Genomic DNA, 17,001 nt, shown 5'->3' with positions numbered 1-17,001 from the left:
ACTGGGTATCAACCATAATTCAAGGATTAGGTATTTTAATGCAGTTAAATCACATCTCTTGAATGTTGCCTAAGATAAATCTCAAAGTGATTCTTACCGAAATTCTAAATGAAATAAGAAAATAGTAGTTCCAAAATTTTAATACAGGAAGTACTCAATAGCAGCTGGCTATGGAAAGGCATGAAAGAGATCTCTAGTCTTTCCCATTCTGTTGTTTTCCTCTATTTCTTTGCACTGATCGCTGAGGAAGGCTTTCTTATCTCTTCTTGCTATTCTTTGAAACTCTGCATTCAGATGCTTATATCTTTCCTTTGCTCCTTTGCTTTTCGCTTCTCTTCTTTTCACAGCTATTTGTAAGGCCTCCCCAGACAGCCATTTTGCTTTTTTGCATTTCTTTTCCATGGGGATGGTCTTGATCCCTGTCTCCTGTACAATGTCACGAACCTCATTCCATAGTTCATCAGGCACTCTATCTATCAGATCTAGAAGAAGATATCAAGAAGAGGTGGCAAGAATACACAGAAGAACTGTACAAAAAAGATCTTCACAACCAAGATAATCACGATGGTGTGATCACTCACCTAGAGCCAGACATCCTGGAATGTGAAGTCAAGTGGGCCTTAGAAAGCATCACTATGAACAAAGCTAGCGGAGGTGATGGAATTCCAGTTGAGCTATTTCAAATCCTGAAAGATGATGCTGTTCTGAAAGTACTGCACTCAATATACCAGCAAATTTGGAAAACTCAGCAGTGGCCACAGGACTGGAAATGGTCAGTTTTCATTCCAACCCCAAAGAAACGCAATCCCAAAGAATGCTCAAACTACCGCACAATTGCAGTCATCTCACACGCTAGTAAAGTAATGCTCAAAATTCTCCAAGCCAGGCTTCAGCAATACGTGAACTGTGAACTTCCTGATGTTCAAGCTGGTTTTAGAAAAGGCAGAGGAACCAGAGACCAAATTGCCAACATCCGCTGGATCATGGAAAAAGCAAGAGAGTTCCAGAAAAACATCTATTTCTGCTTTATTGACTATGCCAAAGCCTTTGACTGTGTGGATCAAAAGAAACTGTGGAAAATTCTTCAGGAGATGGGAATACCAGACCACCTAACCGGCCTCTTGAGAAATCTGTATGCAGGTCAGGAAGCAACAGTTAGAACTGGACATGGAACAACAGACTGGTTCCAAATAGGAAAAGGAGTACATCAAGGCTGTATGTTGTCACCCTGCTTATTTAACTTATATACAGGGTACATCATGAGAAACGCTGGGCTGGAAGAAGCACAAGCTGGAATCAAGATTGCCGGGAGAAACATCAATAACCTCAGATATGCAGATGACACCACCCTTATAGCAGAAAGTGAAGAGGAACTCAAAAGCCTCTTGATGAAAGTGAAAGTGGAGAGTAAAAAAGTTGGCTTAAAGCTCAATATTCAGAAAACAAAGATCATGGCATCCGGTCCCATCACTTCATGGGAAATGGATGGGGAAACAGTGGAAACAGTGTCAGACTTTATTTTTCTGGGCTCCAAAATCACTGCAGATGGTGACTGCAGCCATGAAATTAAAAGACGCTTACTCCTTGGAAGGAAAGTTATGTCCAACCTAGATAGCATATTCAAAAGCAGAGACATTACTTTGCCAACAAAGGTCTGGCTAGTCAAGGCTATGGTTTTTCCTGTGGTCATGTATGGATGTGAGAGTTGGACTGTGAAGAAGGCTGAGCGCCGAAGAATGGATGCTTTTGAAATGTGATGTTGGAGAAGACTCTTGAGAGTCCCTTGGACTGCAAGGAGATCCAACCAGTCCATTCTGAAGGAGATCAGCCCTGGGATTTCTTTGGAAGGAATGATGCTAAAGCTGAAACTCCAGTACTTTGGCCACCTCATGCAAAGAGTTGACTCATTGGAAAAGACTCTGATGCTGAGAGGGATTGGGGGCAGGAGGAGAAGGGGACAACAGAGGATGAGATGGCTGGATGGCATCACTGACTGGATGGACTCGAGTCTGGATGAACTCCAGGAGTTGGTGATGGACAGGGAGGCCTGGCGTGCTGTGATTCATGGGGTCACAAAGAGTTGGACACGACTGAGTGACTGAACTGACTGACTGACTGATGGAAAGGCAAATTAAGGTTATCTGTCTTGAAGCTGTACTTAGCTGGCATGATTTTGGTGGGACAGGACAGAATTATAGCCATACAGGACATTTCTTCATTTTGACATTCACTGCTAACAGACTTAAAAGTAGATTTAGGTGAAAGTGAAATTGGTAGTCGCTCAGTTGTGTCCGACTCTGTGCGACTGCATGGACTGGAGCCCAGCAAGCTTCTCCATCCGTGGAATTCTCCAGGCGAGGACACTGGAGTGGGTTGCCATGCCCTTCTCCAGGGGATCTTCCTGACCCAAGGACTGAACTCAGGTCTCCCATATTCCATTTGAACTACCCAGGAAGATTTAATTGAGATGAGACCTAATGTACAGTATGCTGAATACAGTTAATAATGCTTCTGTATACTTGGAATTTCCTGAGAATAGATCTTAGGTGTTGTTACCACACGTTAAAAAAATGGTACCTATGTGAAGTGATGGATATATTAATTAGCTTGATTGTGGTGATCATTTTTAATGTATGTGTTTACAAAAAATGAGAAAAAAATTCACTTTATCTTTTTAAAAGATTCTAATTCCAAACCTATGTAAAGGGTACTTTCTATGCCAAGATTCCTATCAAATGATTTGTCTAATGGAAATCAACTCCAAGTTAAATATGACCAGGCTCTTTAATGTTACCAAAATATATTACCAAATTAAGAATTAAACTAATCCTAAGTGTTCTGCCTCTCTTGTGATGAAGTATGTTTAAGATTCTTTGCCACTGAAACTTCATTGCCCCCAACTGCATATAACAATTTCAAATCAAAAGAAAGGTAAGAAAAAATAACACGAAAATATTTAAAGAGGAAACAGGGAATGAGGAGAACTGTTGTCCATCTTATCCTTCCAAGAATTCTCCTCTCTGTGTGAAGAAAAGAGGGCTCATGCCTTTTCTTTAAAGCTGCCCAGGTTTTACCCATCAAAATTAATCCCTTTGCTCTCTAGCCTCTCACATTTTCTTCCCACATTTTGCTTTTACTTTTTAACACAGACTAACCATAATTCAATGTCTTGAATTATGACAATTTATTTCATCTAATTCCTCCTTTGGATGACAAGGTCTTAAAGGGACAGAGACCTTATCTTAATTATCTTGAATCCTATGTTTAATCACCAAGAAAGAATGCCACTGTGTTTGTTGCTACACTTATTGTGTTTGTTGCTACTGATATGCTGCTTTTAATAAAGTGTATTCACTTATTTCATTTGTCTTGTCTTCCCAACAAGACTAAAATTTAAGGCAATTAAAGCCTATTTTTGTATCTCTTCCTTATGTGCATACAGGTAATTAAGTATTTATTTTACTGGGAGCAATCTGCTTGTATGCTTCTTCTTTATATATAGTTATATGAACTAATTTATAAATTAAACCCTACATCCATAAGTAGTAAAAGTGTGTCAATCTCTAAGAATCACGAAGTTAGGGAAAAAATTTGTATCGTTAGCATTATACTTTAATCAGATTTAAAAATCTGATCAATTGGTTGAAGGAGAGAACGTCCAGGTTCTACCTTTTCTAAAATAGTTATCTCTAGGAACTGTCAGCAAGATCTTGATAAGTAGAGTTGTAACTCTGCGTGGACTATGGACAGTCAATAATATGTACTTAGTTGCACTATTGCAAAATGGGTGTATTATCCAGGTACTCACACTTTTTTGGGGGGGATACATTTTCTTTTATTGTTACTTGATTTTTAAACTTTGTTTTAACCCTTTAAAAACTGCTTGTGACACAATTTGCCTTAAATGCATTCAAAGCTGTGTATGTTTTCCAATTAAAAAATTACAATTTACACTCTCCAAAAACACTACACAAATCTATTGTATACAATTCCATTTGTGTACCCGAGTACACAAATCCATTGTTATTTTGGAAGGTATGACTTGATTATAGAAAATGTTTTCAAAGGAACTTTCCAGCTTGCTGTGTCATCTTCCTGAACACTAAATTCCTATTTGCAAAGTGCAGATGATAGATACTATCTGCCTCACAAAGATATTGTGGAAATTAACTGGGAGGGCTTCCCTGGTGGCTCAGAGGTTAAAGCGTCTGCCTGCAATGCAGGAGACCTGGGTTCAATCCCTGGGTCGGGAAGATCCCCTGGAGAAGGAAATGGCAACCCACTCCAGTATTCTTGCCTGGAGAATCCCATGGATGGAGGAGCCTGGTGGGCTACAGTCCACGGGGTCGCAAAGAGTCGGACACGACTGAGCAACTTCACTTTCACCCAAATGTATCCAGCACCGGGCCTGGAACAGACAGACACTCCAGAAAGAGCACCTTCTATCCCCTGCCTACTGGAGGATGGTTACAAGGCAGGTGAATATTTTTCGCTAAGGGCCCAATTATTAAAATACATTCAAGTGAAACCTTTCCCCACTCCTTACCCCTACTCTCTTCTTGTCCATTAAAGGAAGAAGCATTTCCTTCTGGAAATCTTTTTAAATTAACAGAGCATCACACTAAATTACAGTATTTCAATACATACTACAGGCTTCCCAGGTGGCTCAGTGGTAATCTGCCTGCCAATGCAGGAGACGTAGGTTTGATCCCTGGATTGGAAGATTCATGGAGAAGGAAATGGCAACCCACTCCAGTATTCTTGCCCAGGAAGTCCCATAGACAGGGGAGCCTGGTGGACTACAGTCATGTGGTTGCAAAAGAATCAGATACAACTTAGCAACTAAACAAAAACATATTATGCTCCATGTATAAGGGCCTCTATGTGAAAGGTACACTGTCATGGTATGATAAATCATTATCATACGTTCATGTTTTATTTGTACTTCATCTTATTAATCATATAAAATGTAAGTTCATATGCCTTATTTATTTAAAATGTACGTTCACATGCTTTATCTATTACGCCGTAAACACTTTAAGAGACACAGATTTAATATAACTAGCAGCTTCACAACATCTGGTTCAGCAACACATTCAATAAGTACTCAAAATTATATTTCTGAATAAATGTCAAAGTGACAGAAAACCTCTTCACATGAAAACCAGAACACATACAAATACTGTCACCCTAAATACTTTGCACATCAAGGTAGAGCATAAACAAATGCACGAAATATGAATTCAATGATATTGTTAGTAAATATTTTTTTATAAGTGTGTCTATTTATCTTAAGCTTTAATTAGAAAAATAAGGAAATTAAAGACTTTTGAAAAGTATTTCAGATACAGTCTATAAACTCTCAGCGTGCTGCATAAAGAATTGCTATAACTTGAGTTTACCTGGTTTTCAGCAGAGCTGTAAGGCTCTCAGAGTTGAGTTGCTGCATCAAGGCCTCTCTCAGTGTTGGGAGCATGGACAGCACTGTAATACAAACAGAAAATTAGAAAGTTCATGAGTGACAGGACTGCCTTCACCGAGAAATGCACCTTGTTTTGGGCTACATGACAGAGCTAGCAAATAATGAGTGTCAGAAGGGAAGGTGAAGGCTGGAGTTTTCAAATAAATTTTTAATAATAAAAACTAGTTACATACTAATAAATCACTTACCTGCTCACACAAAGCAAAATTATGCATATACCTATTATGATCACAATTACATATAGAAGAAAAAATGGGAAGAATTAATTCCCAAATCTTAACAGTGTTGGTCTTTAACCTATGGACTATGGATAATTCTTTATTTTTGCAGATTTTTAAAAAAAATGTTTATTTCTGATTTAATAAAATGATCTTTTATCTTTAGCTGTACCTTTTGCTTCACATTTCTAATTTTAGAAAACATTTAGTTATTAAAATTACTACACACAGTGGGCTTCCCTGGTGGCTCAGTTGGTAAAGAATCTGCCTGCAATGCAGGAGAGTGCTTGCAATGCAGGTGACCTGAGTTCGATCCCTGGGTCAGGAAGATCCCCTGCAGAAGGAAATGTCAACCCACTCCAGTATTCTTACCTGGAAAATCCCATGGACAGAGGAGACTGGTGGGCTACAGTCAGTCCATGGGGTCACAAGAGTCGGACATGACTTAGCGACTAAACCACCAACCACCACCACAAAGCGTAGGCATTTGCTATAACCTAGACAAAAGCGCATCAGGCTATTAATAGAAACTCAGAACTGCTGAGATGTAGTTTTGGTTTTGACAATGGCTACTGCCTGTAACTCTAAATACCAACATGTTGTAGAAGTGTAAACACATAAATTTAAAGTGAATGTCTAACACTAAAGAAGCAATGATAACAATATGAAAAAATATCAGAGATTACAAATGCTATATTCTAAAAGGGAAAACTTTAGTGTATGATTTTTACTTCTTGACTAGGCAGGACATTATAAAATCCATGTTAATTTTTTTTCTATAGGAAGTTCAGCTTCTGACCTACTCTAATCCTTTACTTCAGCGCTGCACTCTGTTGCTTCAGCATATTTCCTCAAGGCACATGATTAAATCACCTAACCTACTGAGACCACTAGCGATAGCAGGAGCTCAGAGTCAATGTAAAATGTAGTTTCTTAGTGTCCATGGTATATATATCTAGCCTAAGCATGATATTTTATCCTACCAAGAAAAAGCACTGCTAGAGTCCTACATTTAGGAAATGTGGTTAGTAGGAAACTTTAAAGAGTATGGGGTATGATGACATGATTTAAGAGAAATCTCTTCAGTAATTCTCTTATCTCGGGAGAGATAAGAGCTCCTGACTTCCCACTTGAGCATATTCAACTAAAGACAAGGCTATTCTTGTCTTCCAGGCATCTGTACTAACACTGAACAAATATGTTTCTGTATTGAGTTGAATACAGCTTTTATGTCCTGTTTTAGCCATCCGGCCTCCATGATAAACACCCCTGGTGCAACCACAAATCACAGGACAACCCTTCACCTGCCTTGAATCTGTGCGACCCTGAGCAAATCATTTAACCCTGTGCCTCAGTTTCCTCATCTGTGAACTGAGGGTGACAGTGGGTCTACCTCACAGGACTGCTGGAAGGGTTAAGGATAAAAGGCATTTAGGACACTGCTTCTTTACACATGGAAGTGCTCAGTAACTGTTAGCGCTTTTTAATATTATACTTATTTGGCTTCTTCTGACACATTCCAGTTTGTATCTCCTTAACATGTGAGAGGCAGAAATGGACTTGTGCTCTGACTACCACAGAGCATGTTATATAACTACCTTTGAGCCGAACAGACTTTACTAGTGTAGTCTAAGAGTAAATTAATATTTCCAGAAGTCATATCCTACTCTGTTCATAATAAGCTTATGCTCACCTAGAATTCCCACTCTTTTCTCATACATCCTGCTTCTAAGCAAGTTTGGATAATCCTGACTCAGTACAATTGACTTTTAATGCAGAACAATTCTTTTATCCCAGTCTATCACTTAAATGGGACTAGACTATTCTGTATTCCAAAACTTCATTTGTAGTGTTAGTTACACATCCAAGCATTGTGTCATGTGTAAATTTCATGGTCATTCTTTACAAATCTTTAATAAAAATCATGAACATGATAAAGTCAATGGGCAGGGTACAGGGGCATTCCACTAGATGCTATCTTTCAAACTAGGACCAGCTTCTTATGTTAAAAACTAATTATATTTACCTAAAAGCACTAAATTTTTCTAGTATGTTCATTACCTCTTACTCAAAAGAATAGAAATTACTTATACGATTTGTAACCCCATTATCAATATACATCAGAAAGCTAATTTCGAAATTTTTTCAGTGAACCTATATTTTGGCTTTTAGCACCATATTTTAGTTTTAACTGCCTTATATTAGCTATTTATTCATCTAACGGGTGTGATGGTCATGGAAATGTGCTATCCACACATTTTCTGCTGGGAGGAGCCATAACTGACTGAGAGCTCTAGCTGCCATGTCTCTGGATGTAAACTGCTCCCAGACAGGGACAGTTACTTAGTGAGGATACAAAAGCAGGCCCACTTCTGAGGGACTCCTCTACCAGAACTCTTCGGCTTCAGGACTCCCGATTGGCCTGTCAAGATTTCTCAGAACTGTGCTGTTGTCAGAGTCTCTTCTTACCCAACCTTCCTTCCTTTGCCCATTCTAGTCACAGCATCACACCCGCACCAGGGGCTGAAGGCTCTCCTTGGTAGCTTCTGCTCCCCGCCTCTTATTCTGCAGGGGTGTCCTCCCAGTCAGTCTCCTGTACATCTAACTGCATCTGAGCTGTGCTGCTCAGAGCACTTAAATTGACACAAGGGTCCATATCAAGCTGAGATGTATTTTCAGACCCCAGAAGTTAGTTTTTTCCACTTTTTAAAAATTTGAGTAATAACTAGAAATGAACTATTCTTAAATTAGTCATTACCAGTGGAGAGAGGGAAGAGGAGGAGGGACATTATAACAGTGGTGGGGGGGGAGGGTTATTATGGGATTATATGAAATTATGTATGTGAAACTTCTGAAAATTATAAAGCACTACAGAATTTAAAGAATCTCTCATTCAAGAGATGAGATTTTTTTTTTTCCTTAAAATAAAAGGAAAGGAAAAATGGAATGTTCTTATTCTCTAAAAATTCATTAAAATGCCCTTGGTAGTACCACTATGTTGAAAGCTAAATACTGATTCAAAGAAATACATAATTTTTAAAAAGTTGTTTGTTACCGAGCATTTATTACATATCAAGCAGTTTATATAAATTATCTCATCACTTCCTCATAAAATATTTATGAAGTGCGTTTTATGATGATCATTTTATAGAGAAAGAACTACATTTAGATTTGCCCAAAGACACATAGACATCACAAGCAAAACTAGGAATGGAACCAGAACTGCCTCCACCTTGAACCTGTGCTCTTACTTACTGTACCTTATCTGAGTTGCCATTTTATATAGCATTTATGATTAATTTTTTCTTTATAGACTGAAGTATTATTATTTCAAACATTAAAAGCCATACTATGGCCACAACTAAATGTGTCTCTTAACCTTCTTAATTCCAGTCTCTTTATCTGTCAAATGAGACTAAACTAAAAATAAAGTTCTTCCAACCTTGAAAAAAAAATTCTACTTTTAAAATTGAACAAAAAGAACCTACCTTTATAATTTTTTTCTAAATTAGTTGTTCTTGAAAGAAGGAAGGATTAGACTTTAAACAACAAACAAAGAAAAACAAGTTTGACATGGATTTGAAGACTAATTCTTCAAGGAGTTAAGAAAAATATATCACAACACCTTGCCTTCTTCAAATATGGGCAGCTGATTTTGTCACAGCATCCTTCCAGGAGGTTTCTAGCTCTGGAGATTAAATTATTACCACTGATTCACACTGGTTGAATGTATACTACTGTGCTAGATGGACAGTTCTGCAGATGCCTCTGTAAGTGTAAGAAACGGGAGTCTTGACTGTGGCCTACATGGCCAGAGCGCAGCAGGGCACTCCTGCAACCTCATCTCCTACCACACTTTCCATTACTCATGCTACTCTAGCTACACAGCCTTTCTGCTGTTTCTCAAATACGGGAATAGCCAAGCTTGTTTCCACCTCAGGCATTCTCTCCATTGTCCCACTTAATTTCTCCTTAGAGGTAAAGAGGCCTGATTCTGTTGGTTGCCCTACCTTAAAGAGCATCCCCACCCCTCACACAGCTCATTCTCCTTATAAACAGTTAAAGCTATTTACCTGGTGTTTATCATCATTTTCTCCCACTAGCATATAAACGGGCTTCCCTGGTGGCTCAGACGGTAAAGCGTCTGCCTGCAATGCAGGGGACCCGGGTTCAGTCCCTGGCTTGGGAAGATCCCCTGGAGAAGGAAATGGCGACCCATTCCAGTACTCTTGCCTGGAAAAGTCCATGGACAGAGGAGCCTTGTAGGCTATAGTCCATGGGGTCGCAAAGAGTCGGACACGACTGAGCGACTTCACTTCACTTCAGCATATAAACTCTGAATGTCAGGTCTTTTTTTCTTCAATTGCTCACCTTATGCTTCCCCAGTACTGAGTATTTGCTGGATGAATAAAGAAAATGAATAAACTAGCATTTATGTTGCATTATTAATTTACATTGATTTTTAAAATCCACATTAAATGATGTATTTCAGTTAAATCAGGTAAACACTTGCTAGATTTGTCATTTTTGCCTTTTCCTCTAATTTTGCTCCTGGAGATATGTAAATTAATATAAATCATCAAGCAACTTTACACATGTATAAATATTTCTCTGTCTTACCTGTCATATTGCAAGTCCTCTGGTTGCTTTCAAAGTGATACTGTCGTCGTGCCTGGGCAATGTATTCTGCAGCCTCCCTTTCTTGTATTTCTCTGATTTTCTTCTGTCCATATTTTCCCAGGATATATACTCCTAAAATTATTTTCAAAAACAAGTTAGTATACTAATCCAGTTTATTAGAGTATTAAAAATTCCAAATGGCATTTTTAACCCAGGTTTTCCAAATATAGGGCTTATATTAGTGAAAAGCTAAAAATCACAACTTTTAAAAACCTAAATTAAAGAATTATATAAAAATTGCAACCTAAAGAAAAAGAAAAGGAGATTGGCATTTTAAAAGTCAATGGCAGATGGGTACATAAAGATGAAGTCTGAAGAAACAGAAAGGAATTAAGTGTACAAAGTCAGGCGATGCCTTTAATAGTGAACTGGAGATATTCTAAGTGTCCAACAAAAGGGAATTGTTTAAATGCATTATGGCCTAGCTATACAATGGAATCTTACAGCTATTAAAAACCACATTGCTAAATAGTTCATGACTCAAGGAAATATCCATGTCATATTGTTAGACAATAAAATAAGATACTGAAAGTTTTGCTTTTTAATATAAGTAGATATATATTTAACAGTTGGATTTTAATTTCTAACAATGATCACTGCTGAAGAGTGGGATAGTGGGTGACTTTTTTTCCTTCTGCTTGCTTCTCTATGGTTTCCACATTTTCCTTCAATCAAAATGTAGTATTTTTAAAAATATAAGAAAAAATTTTAAAGGAAGACTAAAAGAAAGGTAGGTAGTCAGGCAGACATGGAGAACTAGAAACTTAGGCGAAAAAGGGAGGGGGAAGACTGTACAGAAATACCTAACTTATAACAGTATAAAAATATAGGTGGGGTCGTGTGCCTGTAATTTACTTTAACACATATAAGTATAGACAGTGTAACATAAATGGGCACATTTTGGTCATACCCTGTGGGCAATCAAATGTCCTGGCTGGTAAAGTGAACACTCTGGCATGGTTAGTTAGCATTTGGTCAAAAGCCACATTTCAAGGTGTAAGTACTTAAACTAACTTTTACCAAGCACAATAAATATCAGAAATGGCTTTTTACAGATTAAATGTTTAAGATACTGGGTTAGCTAAAACATTTTAGTAATATTCATTTGAACAAGAATACACTAACCTAGCAAATCCTTCACCTTTTAGGAATAGATAGTTCAAAGGATTCTTAGACAAGAGAGTTAACCAAAAGGCCAACAAAATCCTACATTGAGAATATTGTTGCATTTGCTTCCAGTAAATCTTTTATGTGTGTTCTATTGCTGCATCAATAAAGGACACTGGGATTTCAATGAATTTACAGACCAAGTAATATACTGTTTTAATCTATGCTTGCTAACAGATGTTTTAACGTGTGCCAAATTTGTTTCATAATAACTTGGCAACAAGGTTGTAGGAAGTAACTAATCCTCACCTACCTCCAACTGTCTGTAGCCTTCAATACGACAAGAAGAATATAAGGATTGTATGTGAGCTCAGTAAATGGATTTGATGTTTGTCATCAGTGGGGAAGAGACAGTCCTCTAGGAACGTCAAAGTGAATACATATCCTGAACTATTTTCACCAATGTAAGCAATACAGATGAACTGATATGTTATATATCTTAAAAGTCATAGTTCAGTGAGAGTATGCGCTACAAATAATTAGAAACAAAGTGTGACTGCTTTTGTTTGTATGCAAATAAATGCATTTTACTCATCTGTAAAGAATAAATCAAAATTCACATACGGCTCCAGAGCTACCCTTCTCATAACCCAGCCTCAATAAACTGATGGCAGTGCCATAATACTAACAGAATGAAGAAACTGATTTATGTTTCACAAAGTAGCTGTTTGACAGGCAACTCTCACATAACAACTTCTCAGTGAATTGCTTTTATTTGACTGATGGCTAAAAATTTTGTGTAACATAATCATTATTCCTCAAACAACAGTAGTGTAAAATGAAATGCTGCAACGACACCCCTTGAATAGTTAAGAATTTTCTGGAGTAACAATAAATTTGATTGGTCTATGTGCTTTCCTGAGGAGAAGGTCCACTGCTTTTATTAAATTTTCAAGAGTCTCTGATAAAAGTACTTTAGGGACTACAGTTGACCTTTCAACATCTCCAGGGTTAGGAGTGCAGAACATTCCCTCCAGAAGTGGAAAATCTGCATGCAACTTTACAGTGGGCCCACTGCACAGTTCTGCACCCTTGGATTCAACCAGCTGAGGATCTGCAGTGCTGCAGTATTTACTGAAAAAATCTGCATATAAGTGGCCCGCTTGCGTGCATGCATGTTCCCTCACTTCAGCTGTGTTTGACACTTTGCAACCCCATGGACCATAGCCCACCAGGCTCCTCTGTCCATGGTATTTTTTGAGCAAGAATATCGGAGTGGGTTGCCATTTCCATCTCCAGGGCATCTTCCCGACCCAAGGACTGAACCGGTGTCTCCTGCGTTGCAGAAGGATTCTTTACCGCTGAGCCACCAGGGAAGCTCCCTATAAAAGGTCTAGCACAGTTCAAACCTGTATTGTTCAAGCTCAACTAACTGTATTGTCTATTCGGTAACTGTAGTATATGGTTACTAAAGCTAAAAGAATAAATTATTATGGATTGAAGAGTGTCCTACGCCAAATTAACAAGTTGAAGCCCCAGTATTTCAGAAAATGACATTATGTGGAGATAGGGTCTTTGTAGCCATAATCAAGTTAAAAGGTCATTAGATGGGCTTGATCCAGTATGACTGCTGTTCTTATAAAAAGGGGAACACTGGACACAGACATGTGTACAGGGAAGATGACATGAAGACACAGGAGGGGAGAGTTATCTACAAGCCAAGGAGAGGGGCCTGAAACAGACCCTTCTCTTATAGCCCTTAGATGGAATAAATTCTGACCTCCAGAGCTGTGAGACAATAAGTTTCTCTTGCTTAAGCCACTCAGTATGTGGTACTCTGTTACGGCAGCCCTAGCAAACTAGCACGCAGTGTTAGCGTAAAATTCTATAATCCATTCTTTCCCTTGAATTAGCATTGAAGTAAGTCTCTACACAAGGACTAATTTATCCAGCTTCTCATTCTCAAAATTCATAAATTCTGGGGTTTTGTTGGTCAGATTTGTCTCCCTAGGGAAATAAGAATGAAGGCAGAGAATTCATTGCCTAAAACATGGAGCTCAGGATCTATACACCTGACTTGCTGCTTGAATTCTGGTCTGAAAGAGATCAGACACCGATAGCCAAGGCATCAACGAGGTAGGAAACTTTGAAGCATGTCCCATCTTTCTGGATTTAAATTTCTTCATAAAAATGAAAGATTTGGATTATGGGAGCTTTAAAATTTCTTCTTTAGTTATAAATAATGAAAATTCATTAAATATCTCAAAAAATAAATGTAAAATGTTTTGAGGTTTCCTTTCAGAACACGGATGGCAAAGCAAAATGTCTTCTAGTCTTTCTATATCATGAAGTGAAGTGAAAGTCTCTCAGTTGTGTCTGACTCTTTGTGATCCCATGGACTGTAGAGAACTCTCCTGGTACACAATTGACGCTCAATACATATTTGTGCTGAACATCCCCTTTCCCACGTTCCCTTCTCCTCTGTAGCTGTGACTCCAGCTGATTCTTCAGTGGGGCTTGCTGAACACGACTCTCTCTCTATGCTCCCACAGGCCCTCCTCTACCATGGTACTCTGATACGATGATCGCACTACTTTTGTTTATTTCCATTTCTGCTTTCTGGACGCACCATGAGTTCCTCAAAGTCAAGAAATGAGTCTTATTTCTCTGCATCACCTGAGTTGAAAAAGTGAGGCTAGTCACTCTCATTCAAATGTTTGTTGAATGAATGGATGAATTAATGAAAAACTAAAGAAACCAAGACATTACAGGGATTAAGATATAAATTATAAATCAATGCTCTGAGATTTTTATAAATCAGCAAGTGAATACATATGAATTTGGTTGTTCTCTGCAACACTTTTGCTGGCATTAAAGAGAAAAAAGAGAAAGTGTTATTCGCTCAGGCGTGTCTGACTCTTTGGGTTCCCATGGACTGTAGCCCACCAAGCTCCTCTTATCTACGGGATTTCCAGGCAAGAATACTGGGGTGGGTCGCCATTTCCTTCTCCAGGGCATCTTCCCAATCCAGGGATCAAATCTGTGTCTCCTGCACTGCAGATGGATTCTTTACTGTCTGAGTCACCTAGCACAGAGGTTTTCAAAGTGTGGCTTGGGCACTCCTGCAGGTGTACAATAACCTTCTAGGGCATCTGTGAGTAAAGATTATTTCTGTAATAACACAAATGCTCTTTGCCTTTTTCACTCTCATTCTTGTATGAGTGAGCGTACAGTGGAGTTTTCTAAAGACTACAGGACAGTGAGTATTGCAACTGACTAAATGTGCAAAGAGATATAAGCCAGACAGTAAAGAGATCGTAAAAATGTAAAACAATGCTACTTTTCTCACTTGTTTTCTGAAAATAATATTTACATTAATATGTGATAGATTTACTATTGTCATTTTAAAATAATTACTATTTCAAAAATACTCTGGTTTTAATTTTTAATAGGGAAACAATTATTATTAGACATAAATTTTATAGAGCTCTTTAGAGTCCTTAATTTTTAAAAGTGTAAAGGAGACCTCAGGCCAAAAAGGTTGAGAACCACTGCTCTAGTCTTAAAACTGATCAAATCGTATGACTTTGTCTAAAGCAGTCATTCAAATTCCTAGTTATGAAGGCCCATAACTCAAAGTTTTTAACTGAGGTTTCTGCGCCCCCCCCCCCGCCCCGCCCACCACTGGATGCACAAGCTTCTTGGGCAGGAATATTGATATCTTACCTAATTTGCAAGTCTATCAAAATATGCCACTTCCATGAAGCCTTTTCCTAATTTTTTTTTCCCCAACTGCACATGCTATTTGCCAGTTTTATATGTATAGCATTTTTTCAGCTCTTACTGTTTTGCACACTTGTTGCTATGCTTTGAATGTTTGTATCTCCTCTACATTCATCTGCGGAAATTCTAAGGCCCTATTCCATGGTGTTGGGAGGATGGAGTCTCTGGGAAGTGCTTAGGGCATGGGTGTGTAGCCCTCAAGAATGAGATTAATGTTCTTATTAAAGGGACTTCACTGAGATCCCTAGACCCTTCTGCCATGTGAGGATCTAACTCAGGAGCAGGCCCCCACCAAGCCAGGTTTGCCCCCTGATATTAGACTTGCAGGCTCCAGAACTGTCAGAAATAAATTTCTGTTATTATAAGCCACCCAGTCTGTGGTATTTTGTTATACCAGCTGGAACAAACTAAGTCATTTGTTTTCATTCCTCTCAGACCATAAGTTCATGAAGACAGAATGGTACAGTGTAGAAAGAGAAAGTGCTCTAGATCTAACACACTGGGGTTTGAGTTCTAGCTTCCTGGTTATGGACTCTGGGATCCTTGGCGAGTTTCTTAAATTCTTAGCAGTCTGGTTACCATGTTTTTGAATGCAGATAACAATAGCTATCTTGTCATCATCCCCACTCAACAGAAGAACTTAATATAGGGCCCACTGGGTACCCCCAAAATGGTAGCTATTACTATTAAAAATCTCTGTGAATCTTGTATTTCCAATCATATTACTTTCAACACTATGGTGGTGGTTTAGTCAGTAAATCATGTCCAACTCTTGCAACCCCATGGACTGCAGTCCACCAGGCTCCTCAGTCCATGGGATTCTCCAGGCAAGAATACTGGAGTGGGTTGCCATTTCCTTCTCCAGGGGATCTGCCTAACCCAGGGATCAAACCCAGATCTCCTGAATTGCAGGCAGATCTTTACCGACTGAGCTACCAGGGAAGCCCTTCAACACTATTGGCAAGGGATACATGTTTCTTAAATTAGATTGATATGTACCACATTATAAGACCTATCCCTTGAAGAAGAAAGACTATGAGGCTCAGAGAAATGCCAGTCACACTCATCTACTCTTTTTTTCCTTTTAAACTGACATCCCTTTTTGCTATAAAATACTAGGATTACTTTCTTTTCCTGTTCCTCTGAACTTTCCCCCCGCCCCTCACCCTTGCCTTTCTCTTTCCTCTTAATCTGTACCTGTAAAGCTCTCGACAGATTTTTGGGAAAAAAAAAAAAGAATGTATATCTCTTAAATGTACTTTTTTGCTTCCCTTATGATTATTTCTAATACACCGTTAGGTCATTCCACAAATCTAAAGGAGTATGCTATTTTTTCTTAGGTTCTAAAGAGACACTATTTTCTTTCCTTCAGTCGTGGCAAAAATATTCTATTTATACTTCTTCCATCACATACAAATCGTTAGCTTCTACAAATAAAGTGGACTCAGTAGTTTCAGCACAGTTTAAATATACATTAGATATCAGTGGATAAAAACGCTGAAAAATATTTTTATCTGTAAAGAATTTTTCAAATGCCATAAAAATTTATACTTGATCATTATTGATTTGTGATAGACCTCAGAGAAAAGGAAAACACTCACCTTGCCTCATTAACAAGAAGCCTGTTTCAAATTTTCAAGAATCAACAGAGCTGAATTACTAAGAGTACTGTCAATTTCAAATTGTTTGGGAGCCATAAAATATAATCAATAGTAAGAGAAAAATAACCAA

At 38.3% G+C, this 17,001-nt stretch overlaps 1 protein-coding gene across 2 annotated transcripts in view; it reads right to left on the bottom strand.

Annotated features, from left to right (window-relative positions):
• PEX3 (peroxisomal biogenesis factor 3) overlaps positions 1-17,001 on the bottom strand; it is a 32,056-nt gene that overhangs the window by 13,627 nt on the left and 1,428 nt on the right. For both annotated transcript variants that reach the window (NM_001098987.1, XM_005211002.5), the window contains 2 exon segments: positions 5,403-5,484; positions 10,321-10,452. In NM_001098987.1, coding sequence (NP_001092457.1) covers positions 5,403-5,484; positions 10,321-10,452 — 214 coding nt within the window.

Source organism: Bos taurus, chromosome 9 (assembly GCF_002263795.3).
Source record: "Bos taurus isolate L1 Dominette 01449 registration number 42190680 breed Hereford chromosome 9, ARS-UCD2.0, whole genome shotgun sequence".
NCBI lineage: Eukaryota > Metazoa > Chordata > Mammalia > Artiodactyla > Bovidae > Bos > Bos taurus.
Note: the sequence above shows the minus strand (reverse complement) of the source record. Positions and strands in the feature narration are given on the sequence as shown.